The sequence below is a fragment of the Micrasema longulum genome, unplaced genomic scaffold (assembly GCF_059751315.1).
Source record: "Micrasema longulum isolate JH-2025_06_02 unplaced genomic scaffold, ASM5975131v1 h1tg001670l, whole genome shotgun sequence".
Lineage (NCBI taxonomy): Eukaryota > Metazoa > Arthropoda > Insecta > Trichoptera > Brachycentridae > Micrasema > Micrasema longulum.
This window is the reverse complement of record NW_028278849.1, coordinates 257609-272799: the sequence shown is the minus strand read 5'-3', so window position 1 is coordinate 272799 and position 15191 is coordinate 257609. Positions and strand designations below refer to the sequence as shown.

The window sequence follows — 15191 nt, the reverse complement described above, 5'->3', positions numbered from 1 at the left end:
TGTAAGAAATACACATTCATGTAAAAATTATTGAAATTCTTGATCGAATAGTCACTATATAAATATTTTTGTGGTCAGTTAGAAGTTATAAAATATAACTTCTCTTAATAACAAAAAAGCAACAGGTGTTTTATAAATCAATTGTTCGCAAGGTTATTTGTATATGCAAAAGAAATTCCGACATCGCACAATTTCACGAATCAAATATTTATTCGCTCCGTGTTGCATGGGTTTATTTGACTTTTCGTCGCTTCAGTTCGTTTTTGCCCAACAGACCAAAACACAAATCTGCAGAAATAGATATTTAAAGTTTTTTTAAGAAATGGGCATAAATAATGACCACAACTCAAGACAAAATTTGTTAAAAAAACACCTGAAACTATTTTTAAAATATTTTTTTTTCATTTTAATTTAAATAAAGACTTTCTCAGAAATCTTGTACACTTTTCTCAGTTTCGTGAAAAATGGTACGTTGGACTAAAGCGACGTTTTGACTATGACTGTAAATAAAAATAAAATGAAATTCATCACTATTCAGTCATAGTGACGTAATTTTCTAACCATTTTTTTTATGTACAGAAAAATAGATCTATATTATCCGCAGCAAATCGCCCTATCAATGGGTGAATTCTGACTTGCATTTGTACGGCTTCGGGGTGTGTAAAACAGTGCATGAGATGCTAGAATAATTATTGGGGACGTACAAACTGATCTCTTACAGTATATTTGGATTATATATACTTCCAGAAATCAGCCTATAGAAATGTTTCGCAAGAAAAATTCGACGACGAAATTCGAGGGTGTTGTAATCCAGCATCCCCCGCTGGAAATAATAATGGATGAAAGAATAGATAATTATTATTTTCTTTAAGATTAAGTATCGCAAAAATGTATGAATGTAGAGGGCGCAAATGGAACGTGGATTTTATCGATATAATTTAGGCATAATTAGTCCGACGTGCTCTTTTTGTATCTTTGCTCTCTGCGTGTCTTTTTCGCACAGTATCGGGGAAGGATTTGCGAGAGAGTTACGGAAAAACAATGTTCAAATACCTATTCATCAAAGTTGTCTGGCACCGCATATCTTTTTAATTTCCTAGCCCCGACTTTTATAAGTTCTTTATTACGTGTTTCTCTCATCAGATTTTTATTTTGCGTAGTAAAATAGTTTTCGTCTCTTTAAAAAAACCTACAGAACGCATGCCAAAGGATAATTTTATTTTAAATATTATTCATTGGTAGTAATTTCATTTTTATTCAAGTTAGTGTTGTGAAAATATTAGAAGTGACAGTTGATGGCGGCGTTCGGTATTAAAAACACGCGTTTACAACCGTTTGTGATAGTTTCGTAATATTGGGCCGCCAGACATCGCCGGAAGTCGGAAGTGAAGTTTGTATCGGCTTAAAGTACAAGAGTGGCCGAGTGCACCATACTATAATAACACTAGTTTCGATATTGCTAAATTCGAACATGTTCTAACGGTCCGACTGCGACACGGTGCAAATTATACTCTACTAAAGCAGAGACTGCGATGTGTCAGGATTTTGGTACGAAGTATTCTTTTTTACTAAATGTTTATATTTGTGTATCATCGACTTGTATTCAACCGAGAGTGTTCAATATTCTGGAAGATCTCAAGGACAAAAACTATTTTCAAGAGAGGAGTTAAGGACTGGGTTTCCTTAGTGGGAGAGATTTGAGTGGGAAACTCCTTGATGATTTTCCGAATGTTTGAGTTTACTGTTTACTATATTGATGTGCCATATCTATGTTTTTAAAAATTATTTTTTGTGTTTCCGATCCTATATTTGTGGTGATATTACTCATGTGTCTGTGTCGACTAATTGCTTGTCCTATCTTAACACAGGACTTTTACTCCCATGGAGTTGGGACTTATGTCTCAAATACTGTGCAATAAATTAACAGGAAATATTGCATAGATTTATACACTATTAAGCGTGTTGTCCAGATGCCCTTTGAAATATTTGTATGTTTATTTAATAATATTTAATTTTCATTTTTGCTATTATTTAATTATGTACGTGCTTCCACTTTCCATTATGTTGTATCCCAACTCAACACAGGGCCCTTGGCCTCATAGATTTTGGGATACGTTATTATTGTATTTTTTGTAATCTGTATGTATTTGTATAAATAAATAAATAAATGGTCAGCGCGCCTGACTACCATGCAAGAGTTCTCGAGTGCAATTCCTAACAAGGTTGACACTCAATATTTATTTAACGAGGGGCCTTACTTATTTATTTATATTTTTTATCTTGCAAACTATAATTAATAATAACCAACCATGTGACCTCACTGGGGTTACCCGCGCCGAGGACACTTAACAATATACTTTTTTTTTAAATATTTTTACATTTGAGAATAAACAAAGAAGACTAACTTAATAAACAGAGATAATTAACAAAATATTCAGACAGTTTTAAACACTACGTATATATTTAGCAGTTGATTCAACATTGGTTTGAGCAAATGAGACAATCCATTTTACTTCTACCTAGCTCCACTATCTATTTTTTATAGCCTTTTTGAACATTTTATCGTTACTAGATAATTGTTTTAATAGATAGTGGAAATAGCTTATAGATTTTAAATTGAATAATACTCAAAATCCCTTTATCCGAAAGTGTTTTTTTTTTTTGCACCACAACAGGTCAGAAGGCCATCCAGAACACCCAGGCTCGACAAAAATCACATTTTAATTTTTGTGTTCTCACCGGGAATCGAACCCGGAACCTTCCGTTCGTGAGTCAAGCGTCTTGATCACTACACCACGCAGGCCGCCAAATTTGTATTTGTTTAAGTTGTATTTGTGTTGAGGATCTAGTGATTATATTATTTGTATGTGTATGTGTAAGTGGTAGAATAAGGACGGTATTCCCATGACGGGTTCTTGTCTACAACAATTAGGATACACTCAAAATACTGTTAAATAAATACATAATAATAACGTTACATTGTCCCTTGTCCACAGGCTCAGGTTGTGGCGACGGGTCGGGGGGCGAGGATGGGGGCGCGCTGTGTTTCGAGGACGAGGGGCTGGTCCCCGCCGCCATGAGAGCCCTCAACATGATGAGGAAAAACCGACATTTCTGCGACGTCGTCCTTTACGTAAGTATCTGATTCTTATTTTTTTAATGGGGTCAATGCTATATTTATTCAAGCTCCCGATGTCACTGCGACCTGTTGATCCGATCTGTTGTTAAAGGATCCCCGTAACTTAGTTCTTGCCCTCCTAGCCAAGGCATTTAAATACCACATTGTGAAACGAGGCTAGCACAGAGACATGCTCAAAAATTTTATATTCCCTTTTTACTGATAATATTTCATTGATCCCAAACTTTCAAAATTTTCCCTCTTTTAAAAAACACGCACTATCCTGGATTCAAACTAAAGGTATTCTCCATCCCTGTTGTAATTTGTTAATCTTAATGACTCCCGGGGGGTGAAATCCAGTCTTTTGTCTACGAACATTTGGACAAACTCAAATATTGTAAAGATATTATCTTTTTTTTTCTACGATATATTTTGTTGCCCTTTAAAAATAAGGAATATTTTCATGTATTTTATTTCCTTTTTTAAATACTATAAAAAAAACCTTATTATCTTTTATAGAATATTTTCTTTTCTCTTTCTTAGTTACACAAAAATATTACAACTGTCTAATTAATTTAACTAACTAACTAACTAACTAACCATCACGCCATTTCCCCAGAGGGGTAGGCAGAGAGGATAGAACGCCACACCACTCTGTCCTGGCACACTTCCTTTGCTTCCTTCACATTCATACATCTTCTCATGCACGCACGTCGATTATTCCGACTTTTCACATGACCACTTTCAAGAATTTGTTGTACTTGATCATGCCATGTCTTTCTCGGCCTTCCTCGACTTCTACAACCAGACACATTCGCATCATAAATCTTTTTAGCCGTTCTTTCATCATTCATTCGCTCCACATGACCGAACCATCGCAAAAGACCTTTCTTAATTTTGTCGATAATGCTTAACTCAGCCTTGCATTCTGCTCTAATTTCGACATTAGGGCACCTATCATACATTGTTTTTCCGCACATTCGCCTGAGGGATCGCATTTCAACAGCATTCAGTCTACTTTCGTCCCTTTTTTTCCAACTCCATGCTTCGCTTCCATACATTAGGGTTGGTACCAGAACTCCATTATGAACTGCTAATTTAGCCTCTTGCGATAGACACTTATTTGCTACGACAGACTTTAAGGCACCATTAACTCTGTTACCGGCACTAACCCTCCTTTCAATATCCTTGTCCATATTTCCATCTCTAGTAAACTCTAGTAATTTAGGAGCAAAAATTCATAAACATTTCTTGTATACCCACGAACAGGCCATGCCTTTGTGGGATTTTTTTGTTTACTATTTTTACTGTTAATATGTATTTCATTGCTATGTAATTATCCTTTATTTGAATACTCTGTTTTACCTCTTATGCATATTGTAAAAAAAAGAGCCTGGATATTAGATAGTGGAGGGAGAAAGTTCTCATATTGCTCACTCTCCCCCTCCAATCCCAGGTCCAAAGTATCCGGCTATTAGTAAGGGGGCGAGCGCTCTAATTTATTCATTCATTTATTTATTCATATATATGTACATTACAAAATAAAATATCTTAATTCATACATATAGAAATAATTAGGTAAAATTAGGTATATATAAAAAAAAACACATTAGTATACATAATATCCAAAGAATAATATGTTAAAAAAGTAAGAGAATCTTGTAACGAAAAACTCCGTCAGAGACGTGAAAAATATCAATGTCCAAAGTGATATTGTTCAACATAGAGATAGCCCTTCCAACAGGCATGATATCCTCTACGTGAGTATGACGACTTATTATTAATCATGGATTAAAATTCAAGTAGTACCTACAACAACTTCGAAACTTAGCTTTTTTGGTTATTCATTTTTGAAGGAATAACCCGCTAACCCTCTATTTTAGAGGCCTGTCAGTATATACAAAAGAGAGGATAAAAAAGAAGTTATGAAAAATACACCACAACACCCTGACCAATTGAGACTTGAAAATTTCTTGCAACTGGCGGAATCTAACCCGCGACGCCAGTCTCTCAGTTGGCCTTCTAACCGACTGCGCCACGGCGCGTCTTTTTGGTCTGTTTATTATTTTGACCCAAATTGAAACCGCGGCTGAAACTAGTTTTACTAGCCGAAAATGGCCAAAATCGAAACCGGAACATCGGTCTGTCGCTAGAATATAATTTAATACAAATTACAATGTTTCAAATAATGTGTGTAAAAAATAGATCAGTATAAAACTTTGTTTCTTGTATTTTTTCCTATAAATACAAATTACAATGTTTCAAATAATGTGTGTAAAAAATAGATCAGTATAAAACTTTGTTTCTTGTATTTTTTCCTATAAATACAAATTACAATGTTTCAAATAATGTGTGTAAAAAATAGATCAGTATAAAACTTTGTTTCTTGTATTTTTTCCTATAAATACAAATTACAATGTTTCAAATAATGTGTGTAAAAAATAGATCAGTATAAAACTTTGTTTCTTGTATTTTTTCCTATAAATATTTTACAACAATGACTTTTATGGAGCCTACATTTCCTACAGCTACTACATATAATATTAAAGATAAAAACAGCATAATTTTCTTTGCACAAGACTGTGTTGAATTTCGATTACCCATAAAAAGTATTGAGCTAGGGTTTCCTAGGACAGCGGTGTCCGCATCTTAACGGCCGTAGTAAACGGTGATGCGGTGGACAGCCGTCGTAACAGTGACTAGAGTGCGGTTTCCTGGGAAAACGGTGTTATCAATACCATTTAACTCCGTTTCCCTAGGAAACCGCTCTCAAGTCACTGTTACGACGGCTGTCCACCGCATCACCGTTCACTACGGCCGTTAAGATGCGGGCACCGCTGTCCTAGGAAACCCTAGCTTTAGAGTCGTTATTTTAAATACATCAATCGATCGAATCTATGTAGTAACAATTTGTAGTAATCTATGTGAATGCTAAAAAAACACTGATAATTCAGTGTTTTTTTAGCATTCACCGGCTTGTGATTTCAAAGAAATCAACCCAGTTTTATGGGCAAACATTATAAAATTAACCAAGGGCCTATTATGAATAATAAATTATCAAATTTAGCATTTATAATACAAATTATTTTCAGACAAGTTTCTGTTAAAATTTCAGATTTTTTTCTTTTGAAATAAATAAACAAAATACACGAGACTTGGAGAACTATCTTTACTATAGTCATCAGCCCTCCTGCCTCCAATGGTCAGCATAGGCCTTTCTCTTAGATCTCCACGGCTCCCCACCCTGAGCGAACCGCATCCAACCACTTCCTGCAACCCATCGTATCATATGTCATCAGAGCAGACTCGTCTTCTGCTCGTTCTGGGTTGCCGTCGCAGGGCTTTTTTAAATCTATCTAGAGCCTGCGGCTATTATGTTTTAATACATTTATTTCTTTTATTTGGTAAAAAAAACAGCATGTACGAGTCATATCCAGAAAGTAAGAGTACTCAATTTTTGCATTAAAAAAAATATATTTACAAAAAAATTACAGTACATTGTTTGCATATATATTACTTATTTTTCCACATAGTCGCCTTCCCGTTCTATGCAGGTTGTAAGACGTGGCACAAGCTTTTCGATGCCCTCCTCATAAGACTCTCCCGCCATCTCCTTCGTCCACTTCAAGACCTCTTGTTTCACCTCCTCATCGGTTAGAATTTTTTTCCACCCATGTGAGTCTTCAGAAAGGTGAAAAGATAAAAATATGAAGGCGCTAAGTCAGGGGAATATGCAGAGTGGTTTAAAATGTCCCAACCAAACGATTTCAAACTCGCCTTGGTGGCGTTAGCCGTGTGCGGGTGGGCGTTGTCGTGCAACAAACACACTCCCTTTGTCAACATTCTCCTTCGTTTGTTTTGAATAGCTCTTTCGAGCTTTTGTAGGGTCTCACAGTATCATGTTGCAGTAATCGTCTCCCCTAGAGGCAAAAAATCAATCAAAATTACCCCCTTTCGGTCCCAAAACACGGATACCATGATTTTTTTGGCCGAAATTGAGGTTTTGATTTTTTGGCAGATGGGAAACTAGTGTGACGCCACTGTGATGACTGTCGTTTTGTCTCAGGCGTGTTATGAGCCACCCATGTCTCATCACCAGTTACAATGGAGTCACATAAACAGTTTTGATCCGTGCAAAAATTTCAGTTGGAGTTTTTACTTCCGCGAGAAGGAACCTTATGATACCGCGCACCTCGCACTTGGCGGGATTTCTTATTGACATATTTTACAGAAACAAACACTACGAGGCATGTTTTGGTACTAACGAGGGTCGCCGGTGCTCGTTGCGTTCAGGAGACCCCCCACTACCAATCAGTGTTGCCAACTTTTGGAAAAAAAAATCTCACAGCACGAGAGCCAAACAGTACTCTCACTTTCTGGATATGCCTCGAATGACAATTTATTTGTATATAAGTGTAGGACACCCATGCGGGCACCAAAAAAATAGTTTACACTCAAGACGAATTGTGTTAAACATAAAAAATGAAAAAGATGTATATAATAATAAAATTGATTAAATATCCGCTTCTCTCATTGTTTTTATGACTTATGACTTGGATTTACATTCATTTTCATGAAAAATATCAGCCTCGGTAAATCTATAGTTATATTGTTCGCATATTCTAGGTATTGTAGAATGCTTAAAATAGTTCGTTAACGTGTTGTCTGTGTAAAACATAAGATTTTGTCTTGTCGGTCTGGATGGCACACGGAATGGAAGTCTTTCAAGTAGATTAGGGGAATCAATTTTATTGTTTATTGATTTGTACGAAAATAACTGGTCCAATATTATTCTTCGATTTTGAAGAGAGTTTATTTTATGGTACTGCATACTTTCAGCACAGTAAGAGAAGTGAAGGTTTAGCTGGTAGTCGACCTTTGTTAGACCATTTCTAGTCTAGCAATACTAATATTATACGAGGGTTGTGTAAAAAAAAAGGTTCTCAATTTTTTTTCAGGTTTAAGGCATTTTTTATTTTAACTGAAAAATACATCATTGGAAAGCTTAATTTCTTAACTATTTTTCAACATAATCACTAGATTTTTCAACGCATTTTTGTTGACAACTAATCCACTTTTGGAATTCAGCTTCAAAGAAGTCCGTTGCCAGGCCGTGGAGGAGTTTGGTGACCGCTTCCTGCACTTTTTCATCAGTCTCGAAACGTTGTCCACCCAAGTGTTGCTTTAATTTTGGAAACAAGTGGAAGTTACTCGGTGCAAGATCAGGGCTGTAGGGAGCCTGTTCAACGAGACCCCATCAAAATTTTCGATTATATCCTTGGTTTGGTGAGAGACGTGCGGGTGCGCATTGTCGTGGTGCAGTCTAACGCCTTTCGTCAGTCGTCCCCTCCGGCGGTAGCCAATTCCCGAAACGTTATCCTCCGATCTTCCAACAGAATTTGCTCAATCTTCGACACAAATTCGTCCGAAATCGATGGCCTTCCGCTTCTTTGCTCATCGTGAATGTCTGTGCGCCCATCGGAGAACTCCCTACACCATTTGCGGACGTGTTGAATGCTGATACAAGCTTCTCCATAAACTTCACACAACTGCCTATGAATATCAACCGGTGAAAACTTTTTAGCGTGCAAAAATCGGATTACTGCACGAACTTCGCACCTGGCGGCGACGGCGGTCAGGGGTTCCATCGCGGATGGCTGTCAGGCCGGCACTGAACGTCGCAGCGAGTTTTACTAAGGCGGGATCTAGAGTGGGGGAACCAGCGCACACAGCGGTGTTGCCGGATTTTGTCTAGCATTTTGCGCGGCGAGTTTACAGTGTTGGGAACCTTATTTTTTACACAACCCTTGTAGTAAGGTGACCAAATTGGAGTACAGTATTGTGACTGGGGACGACTAAATGTTTTATAAAGCTTTTCATATGTCTCTGCATGAATGGTTTCGATATGAACATGATAAGTCCGACCGTTTTAAATGTTTTTTTCAGGAGTGATTCAATATGAATATTAAACTATAGTTTAGTAACAATAACTATAAAATATTTATAATTGTGGTAGTTTAATGATTTATTTTTGTTTTAGACCGGATGCACAGAAGTTCCTGCCCACCGAGCCGTGTTAGCAGCGGCTTCTCCATACCTCATGGAACTATTTACAGCAGATCAGGTATAGTCTTTGATCTCTTACCTGTCCACTCTCTAGAACTATTTAGAGACGATGACAGTGCCACCAGTTTAATGTAGGAATCTTTGTATGACTGATTTAATCTATCCAACTTTAGAATTTATCTAATGAGACCACTATCTCATCAGAGAAGTTAATAACTTTGATAGATATCTCAACTGAGATAAATGAATTATTAAGAAATGGGGAAATCTAGTCATTTACAGGGCTTACGAACTACTTCAAGGGTGCTATTCTGAATTTTCTCACAGGAGTAGAGTGGTTCATTCATGTTCACTAAATACTACACGTGGACCCAATAATTTAAGTGGTTTTTTCCTTACACTTGTGGTAATTTGATATCATTATTTTTGAAGTAAGACAGGAGAGGACTAAAAGAAATATTGTTTATTTGGTTATTAATTATTGTTTTCTTATTATGAATCGCTTTTTTAATTTCTAAGATTTCTAAGTTGTCTAATTTTAATATTTTATTTTCAACATGAAGTACTTTTAATCCAGTGTCTTTATTGAAGTTATGATTATTTTCTATCAGATGATTTGCGAATTCAGAAAAATTATTATTATTTAAGCATATTAAGTGCTTTGAATCCCGCTTTGAAACCAGTCGGTGAAAAATAAAAATTAGTGATTAAAAACAAAGTTGTTTTATTATTTTTTTTATAATGAATAACCACAAAGTTAGTGCTTCAAATATAAACTTTTATTAATAATAATCTTTAAAGTAATTTTTTTCTCAATATATTATCTTCCCTTAGGACCGAAGTGGTGGCTCAAGCGCTGTGGTTTTGCCCCTGTCTTACAAACTGAGCGGCCCGTGCGAGAGGAGAGCTCTCTTGAGTCTGGTTGACTACGCTTACACTGGAAAGCTGACTGTTCCCGCAAATCAGGTCAGTTCATTGAAGGTTTATTGTGAAAATATGTAGGTGATCATGATGGTTGGTATGGTACCTTGTGAAAATAAATTGACGCAAAATTATGACAAAAATGTTAAAAGGTTTTGCATACTGCATTGTTTAGCACTACTACTGATGCTTTTACATTAGCATTACTGCTAACTGTTTTGCACTATGCTAGCTGTTAGTTTTAAGCATACTGCTATTGTGGTCGCCGCTCATTATTATGAGTTAGCATGAAAATGAAGTTCCAAAAACAATTCAGTTTTTTATGCAATTAATCTCTACATTAAAATGAAGTAATTAGTTTTTTAAAATCAGTTCGGTAATTATTTTTTTTAAATCAGTTCAGTAATATATTTTTTTAAATCAGTTTGGTAATTTATTTTTAAGTTTTAAAATGCTTGCTTTAGCAGTTTTAAAAATTAAAAAAATATGTATATTTATAAATCATATAATACAAAGTTTAATACAAATTAATTACATTCCCAGTAGTTACTACAGTTCAATTCGGGACTTAAATAATTTATTTTTTTAAAAGCACATATTAAGAACATCAAAGAAACAAAACAAAATAAATAACTATAAGAGTGTGAGTCACTCTCCAAGCACAAGAGCTAGCCTTTTTTTAAAGAGTTACATATATAACATTTACTAGATGTATAAAAGTAGATTTGTATATGAATAAAAAAACATGTACCATTTATGAAAATATATTGATTATAAAAAAAAAAACAAGTTTAACATCAATATAAAACAAAAAACTTTTCTTATACAAATAAAGTAAATAAATAAAAACGCTTTCAAGAATGGAGAAAGTCTAGGACTAAGGGAGATAAAGGTGTTAACATCATGCTATGCAGACGATGCAACCGTACTGGCAGAATCAGAAGTTGCTAATGCTATTGAAAATTCATAATGAATTTCATGCATATTGTGAAATCTGTGGCTTGGATCTAAAAGGGCCAATGTCCGATTTCATATTTTTCTTGCCATCATTTTGTAGAGGGTCGATGTCAATAAAAAAAAACAAACTTGTATATCTAATTATTTTATGCACATACAATATGTGTTGTAATGTTTTTTATTTATGCTTGTTATCTAAGACATCAAACAGTGCAATGGCTCCACAAAATGGGTAAATAATTACACTCCTGTAATATTGCGATTCACAACATTGGCTTTTATAGATCCGAGCCACAGAAATGATCATGATAATATTTTTAGATGTCCTTTTTTCATTTTTGGTACCAATACAGTGTATCTCCTATAGCATGTGTGGCTAAAGTATCAACCGCTGTCGACCGCATATCCATTCCTAGTCGCCCACCTGCCTTTTTTTAAATAGGAATTTACTTTGTGAAGAAAAATATTAAATAAAATATATCCACTTTCCTCTGCGAATCTATACTTTATACAATGGATGCAATCAAAACAAAACATCGCTCCCATTTGACAGATGACTATTTGGCAGCATGTTTATGAATAGCCGTAAGTAGGTATGAACCAAATTATTATAAGCTTGCTGAAAATATACAATATCATGTTTCAAGTGCGCCCTCTGATACTACATAAATAGTTCATATTTACAAATTGCAAAGCATATTGCTTGCGTTAATAAAACTAAAATAAAAGAACATCTGGCTTTATTTACATACTATTTTTGTGTTTGCGTGAAGTCATCATTAATTGCTGTTATTAAATAACTTAATATTGAAGTGGTATTATCTACGTTTTTTTTTTCAAATTTATTTTTGGCTTTAAATTACTACTTTCAGTGTTAGTAGTTAGTAGACCACTGCCAAAAATTTCAAAAGCAGGTCGCCCGTAGTGGTCAAAACTTTGGCCACCCATGTCCTATAGCATTATGAGGCGATGTAAGTGAATGATGATTATATTTAACTGTCAAATTTCAGGTTAAGTCAGTATACTTGTGTGCGTGGCAGCTGCGCATGGACGCGGTGGTCGCACGCTGCGGTCGCTTCCTGGCCGGCGCGTGGCTCGCCCGGGACACGTGTCTGGCCGTGCGCGCTCTGCCCGGTCTGGCTGGCACCTCGCGGACCAACGTGGACAAATACATCGCCGAGAATGTATGTACTTACTCTCAATTTGAATTATTCTGTAATTTTATGTATTGACTTTAAATTATTGGATATATTCTGTAATATTATGGATAGAATTCCGAATCCTCAAAATTCAAATCTGGTTTGAGTAAATGGTTAGTTCAAATGGGAATGAATTCCTGCGATAAAATGTGGAATAATTGGTGAAATTAATGTAGAGATGACCAACTGAGGATTGTTTTCTCAAAGCACGATATTTGCCCCACATAGCGATTTGGGTTTTTAAAAATAATTTAAAGCCAGTATCGAGACACATCGACTACATGAAAAAAAAAACTCACCAAAACAAGCTAAAAACCAGTTTAAAAAATTATCAAAGTCTTAAAAGTTTTTTTCAAAACATGATATTTTATCGTGTATTGATCCCTAATTTCAATAGTTTATGTTGGGTGCTTATAAAATATAAGAGAAAATTATAAACTATGTATAAATTATAAATTCGATAACCCTCAGGCTTAGTTGTAAGGTGTAATTTTTCAAAGCAAAGTTTGTTCATGCAATTTAATGGAAATCACAAAAAACCCTTTCCTAAAAAATTTTCTTTCAAGCGAATGTCGAGTTTTGAAAATACGGTACTCAATTATTATACATATTATATATGTATTATAATTATAGTACTTAACGGAGGCCCTTTTGTACACAATAAAATAAAAAGTGCCACATACACACATTCACATACACACACATGAATACAAACGTCACACACATACAATTACGTACACTTTTTTCTTATATATTATGTATTATTAGATTTACAGTGGATTTTTTTTAATTGGCTCTAGTATTGTTAATATATTTCTACGTATTTTTTTATGTAATAGCTGTAAAACTCCCAAATAAAATAAAATAAATAAATCTTCATAAGGCCCTTCTTTTGCGTGAATTATTTCAGTATTAGCTTTCATTTATGTTTGCCTACCATTCTTGAGATCCTCCGTTTGATTCCTGGCAAGGTAAAGGCGGATGTGAAATATTGATTTGAAGGGTTTTTTGTACTGAAATATTTCATTGTTCCGGGACTGGCACCTGAAGCGTAACTGATCACCTTACCTTCGTGTAACAGTTGGATCAAACTATGCCGCATTTGATTTACCCATGCAGTGCCTTATGCATCACTGATTGCGGAAAGGGAGATGATGATGTATGTCACTGTCTTTTTGATTGGAAAGAGGATAAGAAGACTTGTTGTAATCTAACTTCTATTTTATAAATTTTTTTTTTATTTCATTTTTTAAAATATCTCTTAAACTCTTAACTTCATTGTCAAATAAAATAAAATAAAACAATGTAAATAGTAGCTAGATTTCTTACTGTCCATGCGCTCTGAAGCTGCAAGACGTGCTGTAATCTAGCTCCTATACATCATAATTATTGTTCTATATCATAATTGGGGACAAGGAACTAGAATCTCAACCGTCCATGCTCTCTGTAGCTGCAAGACGTGCTGGTATATTTATTTATTGTACAGCGCCCTTGAGGTGATTTTCACAAAAATAGCGCTATATAAATTATCCAAGCATATATATAATGATGTTATTTGTTGTAGTTCTCTTCGCTGTACAAGAGCAGTTCCCTGTCGGCACTCCCCCTGGTGCAAGTTGAGGTTCTGTACACCATCAAGCGAGACATGGACCGGATGGAGCACGGAGTTCTAGCCGAGCTGATGCTGCACTGGCTGAGGGACCAGATCACTGATGAACAAGTCGAGGTAATTATCACGCTGCCATACAATGCGTTCCATATGCAAGTGTACCTAGAAAGTATGTTCCGTTTGTATTTCTTGGCATCACAGTTTCACGCGTGCGTGGTACCTTCCCTGACCTATTGAGGAGTTGACGCCATTATAGGTTTGCTGACTGTTCGAAAATTAAAAATCCCACAGCTTTTCAGATAAGGTCTATGATTCGTTTCCTTAACCTTTTCCTTACTAAGCATCCAAAAGTTACACATGATGCGAACGGGGGGACCAAACAACCCCAGCGCCTACTTGTAAATGGCGTCAGGAGAATAAAACGGAAGTGTTTATGATCATGCAATAATTAATTTATTCATGTTTTTATGTACACATATTTTACTCATTTGTGTATTTTATTCATTTGTAAGTTTGCCGAATGCTAATGTACATAAAGTGAAATTGACACTTGTATTATTTACGTTCTTTTTTTGTTTTAATATTTTTAAAAAAAACAACTAAGTATTTGAAAATTTAAAAACAAAAACTGGGAAATGCTTCTTTCTATCATTTTCACGATTACAAAAAATAGGGCAAATAGCTTTAATAATACTTGAGTTGTCGAATTAAAATCGGTCGATGGGGTATTCGAATCCCCCCCTTGGGTCCAGCTAGGTTAATGCGAAGAATATTAAATCAATCCACATTCATCAACAGATCCGTTAGATGTAGATATTAAATAATTAAAAAAACTAATATTTTTACTGACTTTTCTGCAATGATTTAATGTGTTTAATTTAATCGGTTTCATGTACCAATAAGAAAAACATAGTTTGTTAAAAATGCTATTTTTCGTAGGACTTTTTCAGTATAAAATACAAAATTTAAAGGTATAGATTACACAAACATCACTTTGTCAGATTCACAATTTACACTAAAATGCATTATGTAACTTAGTAGACATTATATTAATAAATATGTACATCTCCCTTCCCCTCCTTATCCTCTCTTCAAGCATCCTTGTCCTAATCCCGCCCAATTTACAATAACTTACTGTTCTTAAAAAAATGTAAAAAATTCTTAGATTATTGAAAAATATTTACGAATACATGATAATAACATCTTTATATATATATATATATATATATATAAACTTATATGTATTTATTTCATATGTAATATATTTTTCTTTACTAACTCTGTATACTTTGTGGAAATCTGTTATTAGTTCTGAGTTTAT

The 15191-nt window shown here is 34.9% G+C and overlaps 1 protein-coding gene across 1 annotated transcript in view; it reads left to right on the top strand.

Moving 5' to 3' along the window:
- The first annotated feature begins 1403 nt into the window (after positions 1-1403).
- The window catches only part of LOC148274369 (influenza virus NS1A-binding protein homolog), a 28317-nt gene continuing 14529 nt past the window's right edge, over positions 1404-15191 (top strand). Inside the window, exons 1-6 of the mRNA XM_088237216.1 lie at positions 1404-1548; positions 2997-3133; positions 9159-9242; positions 10019-10150; positions 12073-12246; positions 13826-13987. Of these exons, the coding sequence (XP_088093342.1) occupies positions 1533-1548; positions 2997-3133; positions 9159-9242; positions 10019-10150; positions 12073-12246; positions 13826-13987 (705 nt within the window). The 5' untranslated portion in view covers positions 1404-1532. The remainder of the gene's footprint in view (positions 1549-2996; positions 3134-9158; positions 9243-10018; positions 10151-12072; positions 12247-13825; positions 13988-15191) is intronic.